The sequence below is a fragment of the Naegleria lovaniensis genome (genome assembly GCF_003324165.1).
Source record: "Naegleria lovaniensis strain ATCC 30569 chromosome Unknown tig023, whole genome shotgun sequence".
Taxonomy (NCBI): domain Eukaryota; phylum Heterolobosea; class Eutetramitea; order Acrasida; family Naegleriidae; genus Naegleria; species Naegleria lovaniensis.
In genome coordinates, this window is record NW_025407845.1 from 539,643 (window position 1) to 546,227 (window position 6,585).

General features: G+C 36.9%; 4 protein-coding genes across 4 annotated transcripts; 2 read left to right on the plus strand and 2 right to left on the minus strand.

The window, feature by feature from the left end:
- Positions 1-179: 179 nt before the first annotated feature.
- On the plus strand, positions 180-1,915 carry C9374_005295 (uncharacterized protein; the record flags this gene model as incomplete). The annotated part of the gene is made up of 2 exons (XM_044695029.1): positions 180-709; positions 808-1,915. 2 exons carry the CDS (start codon positions 180-182, stop codon positions 1,913-1,915), a joined length of 1,638 nt encoding a protein of 545 aa, XP_044548394.1.
- Positions 1,916-2,070: 155 nt separating this feature from the next.
- Positions 2,071-2,909, minus strand: C9374_005296 (uncharacterized protein; the record flags this gene model as incomplete). Its single annotated transcript, XM_044695030.1, has 2 exons — positions 2,071-2,622; positions 2,826-2,909. The coding sequence occupies 2 exons, from the start codon at positions 2,907-2,909 to the stop codon at positions 2,071-2,073; spliced, it is 636 nt and encodes a 211-aa protein (XP_044548395.1).
- A 515-nt stretch (positions 2,910-3,424) lies between these two features.
- On the plus strand, positions 3,425-4,126 carry C9374_005297 (uncharacterized protein; the record flags this gene model as incomplete). Its single annotated transcript, XM_044695031.1, has 1 exon — positions 3,425-4,126. One exon carries the CDS (start codon positions 3,425-3,427, stop codon positions 4,124-4,126), a length of 702 nt encoding a protein of 233 aa, XP_044548396.1.
- Positions 4,127-4,178: 52 nt separating this feature from the next.
- On the minus strand, positions 4,179-6,083 carry C9374_005298 (uncharacterized protein; the record flags this gene model as incomplete). The annotated part of the gene is made up of 1 exon (XM_044695032.1): positions 4,179-6,083. The coding sequence occupies one exon, from the start codon at positions 6,081-6,083 to the stop codon at positions 4,179-4,181; it is 1,905 nt and encodes a 634-aa protein (XP_044548397.1).
- Positions 6,084-6,585: the final 502 nt, after the last annotated feature.

Here is a 6,585-nt window from a genome sequence, read left to right on the forward strand (position 1 = left end):
ATGAAGAATTTAATTTCCTATTAAGGTTACCTCAAACTTCCTATTTCTGTACAGAATCCGCAAACCCGCCTTTTGTTTTGTGAAAAAAAAAGAGCTTCTCTCCCTCATTCACGACGAGCATCAAAATTTTTGAAAACGCTCTCGTATACCCTTTCCCTCCCTCTTTTTAAACACTCTCGATGATGATGATGAATACATTGAATCCTGGAATGAATAATCCAACATGGCAAGATGAATCAAAAAGAGCCGCGAAAAAGGGATTCCCAAGTATTAAGATAAGGCTTGATCAAGAGTTGTTGAGCAGTCGTACTCCTAATAACTCTTCTTCTCCTCTTCTGGAACCCGACCACTCTTCACCTAGCTCCTCACTACAACAACAACATCAAACATTTCCTGCCATTATATATCATTCTTGTTCATCTCCCGAAAGTACTTTGAAAATCCAAACAATTAAGAACGCACAAAACACCACTTCAGTACATTTATGTAGGGACGTCATTCATATTATTTGTTCGTTCCTCTCCGATCGTGAATTATGGCTTTGTGCACGATATATCAACTCGGCCTTCCATGATGAATCATTGAGGAATGATGTATGGAAGAAGTTATATTTGAACAAATACCGATCAGTATTAGATCCTACAGAAGTTATAATTCACAGAGAAGCTCGTGATGATCACACTGAGTGGTGGAAATTGTTCATGGAACGGTAAGTAAGGTTTGAGATGAGATCGGCTCGATTAATTTTTACCTAATTTGGATATTAAAACCTTTCTCATTGTCTTGTTCATTTCCACCGAATAACAGAGAAATATGGAGCCAATTTCGTTTTAGTACAAAAGAGAAGGAAAATTTTCTGTTACAAGAAGAATTTTGTGAGCTATTTCAAAGCAGTCTCGCTCAGTTTGGACCTTGTGAAACCTATTATTTGAGAATTATTGCATTCAAAAACTTGGCTGTTAAACATGGCTTTTTGTTTTATAATGACGCCTTCTTTCATGGGCCAAAGTTTGGTTGGCACTCTTTCTTGAAAGTGGGCGCAGCCTCATGCCATTCCATTCCAAGAGTTGATATCGAATCAATACTTCTTCTGGGAAAAAGAATTCTCCACGAATACTCCTTAAAGCTCGATGTTTCGCTTAACCTTCCAGATACGCCCACATGTATGAATCAAATTCTTATCAGTATTCTCTACATTCTTGTGCAAGCTTATTCCATTATAGGAGAGTTTTCTAAAGTGATTGTCTACTGCTGTGAAATTATTGAGAGAACAAGGAAAGCAGAACATTGCACAATTTTATGCAAATTGCTGAATAGGCTTCGATTTTATAGAGGATATTCATTGTTCAGGATGGGACAATTCACTCAAGCCAGAAAAGATTTGAGAACGCATCTCGAGTATCTACAATGGCCCAAATGTGATGAAGAACTCAGAAATCCTCACTCCATAGGTCATTTACTGAATGTTTACTATACCCTAATGATGAATGAGATCCAATCTAGAAATGTTGAAGCTGCATGTGAATATTTCAAGATGTTTTTAGGGCAGTGCTTAGTGATGGACAGTATTGAACAGTATACTTCATGCTCCAGTAATTTCAGCTCTAATTGTCTTGAAATGTTCACACAAATAGAAAATGAAATACTCTCTCAACACAAGCATGATTTGTGGGAAAAGATCAATTCCACATTTCCCTCCTTGCCTTATTTACCTTTAGCAGAACACTTTTATGAGAAGCGAAGGTGGAAATTTGCGAAACATCTCTTCCAACAGTTTGAGTCTGTTTCGTTTGCACACAACAATACGAGCAGGATGTCTTTGGAAGATAAGTCCGTATTCACACAACAAATTGCTCATGCCAAGAGGAGAATCTCCCAAATAAACGCCATGCTCACAATGGCCAAAGTTTTTTGATAGGCCAAAATAATGTGACGCTCGACTTTTAATTTTGTTAACATTCCATAATTTAATACCAGCAGTGGTTTATTGGACTCATGTCACAACAAATTTACTAATTGCTAAAATGAAACTCATAAATCGCCACACATTCAGTCTATGACCGAATATACTTATTGCTTCTCAGAAAGACGACGAATAGGTGTATGATGTTTCTCATGTTGTGCCTTAACAATGGCTTCCATTGTTTTTTTCAAGTAATCCAAACTGCTCTCAACATGAGACTTTTCTTCTTGTGAAATGGTTGTTGTTTTTAAATATTCATTCAATTGTTGTGCATAAAACTTTAAATGTTCCTGAGGTGCCTCCACCAACAAACGATTCAGAGTTGCTTCATCATTTTGATTCAACCAATTTCTATAACTTTCATTATTTTCCTTTTCCTTTTGCAAATAGTTCATAATTTTTGGCACTGATGTGTAATATTGTTTGTAAGGAGCCAATAATTGAGAGGTCACTGTTGAAAATAGAGCACCCAATGTATTGGGATCTAAATCTGATTTTTCCAATCTCGACAAGGTGAACTTGTGTAAATTCTTAATAATGTTTAAAGAACTGGAAACGTTGTGAAGATAATTTTCTTCGGCGTGATGATGATTTTCCAAAGTGCTTGTTGCTGCTGCGAGCGGAGAGCTGTCTTCATCCGAAAGTGGAATTAAATATTTCTATTGAGTCCGTGATGAGTGTGTGAATAATTGACAAATATGGAAATGAACAGTAATGACAATGAAAAAAACGGTTTGTGTAAATGTCGTTGAAATAATATAATTATATTGATCAATTGTGATGATCATTAGTGAATTCAATAAAATCAAAGAAAATACAAAATTTGGAAATTGATCGAGATAATGATGATCTTGATACCAACCTCTACGAGAGTATTTAAATCATTCTCGACAAATTTGCGTTCGGCAACGATCAATGCGTCCAAGATGGTTTTTGATGATGTCATTTCAATACTACTAAAATTTTTTTTTCTTTTGATCGTGACGTTTGACTTTGATGGCACAAGCGAATCCCAAGTTCGGTGGGTCGAAAAACACTTAACCAAGCATGCTTAAGGAATGCTTTCATGAATTAACATTAATTTAACAATATTATGAATAATATGAATTTCATTTGAATTTGGAAAATAAATAGTTTACAAAAAAATTTCCAAAAAAATCACTCACATCATGAATTTCCTTTCAAGCCTTCCGCGCCTCAATCATGAATGGGAATGATGGGACGAGAGATGATGATGCCTTCTGAGGTAACTTCTCGCGTTCTTTTGTTATAATTCTGATGGCCATTAAAATAATTCCTGATTGAGGCTATGCTTGATATAAAAGGATATTCTTAAAACTTGTATCGGATACCCTCAACACATCATCAAATTCAAGAAAAGAAAATACCACACACACCTAACAAACATCGATTAGGTATACTCTAGTATATACATTACTCTCTACTTTGGTTTCATTGAAAATGACTCCCTTTCTTATTGGACCTAAGAAGGATCAAGCAATTCACTCACGCACGGACCTTAGTACCACCCGATCGTGGTCCTCTTCATCAGTCACTACATCAGGACCACGAAAGTTGCAAGTAAATGTCCCAATTTTGCCATTCCCTAATGTTCGTTCCATGGTTCCTCAATCGCCACTACCACTCATGCAAGCAATCAAACAAGAAGAAGAGAGTGACACCACTTCTCCTACATGGACATTTTGCAGCTCTTGTTCATTAACTACACCATTGTCTCGTTATGTACAATCACAGAGAGGAGAGGTCAAAGAGTCTCAAGTGTACATCCAAAGGATGAGACGAGTGGAAATGTTGAAAAAAGAGGAGAGCCTGAAACGAAACTTGGTCGAATGCATGAGAAATCAAACCATGAGCTTTGAACAAATAAGTGTGACCTTTGATGAAGACTTGAAAACATCCTTGCCCGTTTCATCTGAACAGCTGCCAATGACATGGAAGTTGAACTCCAACGAAATGGCTGAATTTTCTCAAACAATGACAGCAACACCCAATTTAGAAACCACCTTTGTGTGTGACAGAAAAAGGAACATTTGTCGATGTATTCGACGAATTAGAGCACGACATTATAGATCATTCAAGACCCTGACACCCTCCCAAAAAGCAGCATGGAAAACCCTGAATAACATGTTGAAAACTTTTTAATGTAAATAAACAATAATGAATGCACAACTTACTGAGAAGTAATTCAATTAACTTAATTCTTTAATGATTGATTAAATTCCTTCACATCGCCAAAGGTATTAAATTTCAACTCCAATAAATCTTCCACATGCTTACGAGCGTTGGCAAGAACTCGATTGAAATCAAAATAGGTAGCTTTGGTTTTGTACCATTCTCGGTGCAAGCATGTAAATCCAACCACATACATCTCATTAAAGAGGTCAAGATTAAATTCGTATTGCTTTTTTGGTTTGGACTTGACCTTCTTTGCTGCTGTTGATTTTTGTTTGGAAGGGATTGATACTTGTAGAGTGGGGTTCTTTTTGCTGCTATTAATACTAGAATCAATATTGGAAGTCTTCTTTGGTTGATGTGAGCTCGATGATGATGGATTCGTCGATGTGTTAGATTTTGCTGACTCATCCCATGATGGAAGTGCAGAATTATCCCAAACCAAAGGAGAAATGTCATCTGTTAAAATATTCAAAGACTTTTTGGGTGGTGGCTGTTGAGTGGTTGGAATGTCATCAAATGAAAGTAATGTTCCTTCAACAGTGGCTTGAGGTGTTGGCGTGGATGAAGAGGTTTCTTCGTCGTCTTCGTCATCTTCATCTTCCTCAATGGCTGGTTTTCCCTTCTCAGTCACGAGTAATTCAATGAAATTTTTCTTCGCTGTCACGTTGTGAACTTTGTTCGCTTGAAAACCAATTCCTAAAAATGAAAGCAACATCATGGTCACATTCAAGCCTGCAATCACGAAAGGATACGAGGTAAACGTTCCATCATCCGTCACTTCCATTTTAGCTGTACATTTTGTGAAATAGGTCTTAAATCTCTTCTTGTAGTGTTTTGCAAAGTACAGTAAATTTTGAAGGCCTAAAATACCAGCTCCTCTGAAATCTGTTTCTGGTTTCGTGTTTTGAAAGCCTAAAAATTTATAATGTTCTCCCTCAGTGAGCGTTGTCTTCTTTTGCGTGCATGCCTTATAAAGAGCGAACAATAATTTCTGATGTTTTTCATTTTCAACATCAAACTTTTTCGAGCAGTATTGTTTGAATTTTTCCAAAATTTGCTTCTTTTCTGGTTCTAGATAAATTTCAGCTTGTGGAAATTCTCCACCAGCCCGTGCATCACTATTTCTTCGAGTAGCTATTCCATTTACTGCAGAACTGATTCTTGTTGATCCTGCAACGGCGGTCTCTGTGACTGCCGTGTAAATGTATTTCAACATGTCTGCAATAATTTGCAAAATGTATGGACCACTTTCTTCATTTTGTCGCTTCCTAGCAATTGCATAATAATTGTCTTTCATTGTTCCGATATGAGGGTCATTACTCTCTTCATCATTTCGTGAATAAGATGATGAATTAGATAATGAAGGCACGCTTTTTGTCTTTGTCAAATCTTTGGATCCAAAACCTTGATATTTATCCAAAGTAGCTGATGATTTGTTTGATTGGGACTTGACTGTTGTTGTAGGAGTGGATGGAGAGTCGTATTGAGACGATGATGATTGATAACCCGCTCCTGGAGATGACTCGGCAATAGTTGATGATTGCGTTCTCTTGTGTTTTCCATATCCAAATGAAACCGTTGGTTCCGTTGATGATGCAGAATGATTACTTCCCGTACTCGACGATGAAAACGATCGGTTATGATTACTAGCTTGATTTAATTTGGATGCATGAGTCTTGGTTTTACTGTTGGTCGTTGAGGAATTCTTCTTGGTGTTTTTATGTTCAATAACGATATTATCATCATCATGATTCTCATCATCATCATTATTAGGAGGTGCTGTTGTGGGAGAATAATCCTCATCTTCGGTAAATGATTTCTTCTTTTGTTTGGAAATCTTCTTCTTGTTGGGTGATGAGGAGGAAGGCGAATCGGAAAGTGGTTGGAATTCATCCAACAATGAGTTCATGTCTCGTCGTCTCATGATTGTGTATTTTTTATTGATTTTTTTGGTTTCAAAATCGAATGATCAGCTGATTCATAAGAAATTGCTCTCGGATTGTAATAAAGACACCGTACGTGTTGCTGAGGTCACTGCGTCAATTCGAAATGTTTATGTTCAATTGCTTTGGAAATAAGAGCTGTAAGAACTGCTGTTTCAAGGTTGTAATAAAGTACAACAAGATCTCACATCATAGACATTACCAAAGACTGAAATGGGTTCTTCTCGAAATCAGAGCTACATTGCCCGAAAATTTCCACTGTACAATCCAGGTTAACACTATTGTAAGGAACTGGAACCTATAACCTATTCATGACTGTAACAAGTGATTCGTTCAATGAGACACAACGTTTTGATTTAAGGCAATGTTTTTGTTAATTGGCACAACAAATTGACAAATGGCAGTGTCATACGGGTCTTGCATCACATCCAAATAAAGACCTCTGACCGAATTTGTTGATTGTTGCACAACAAAAAACAAATA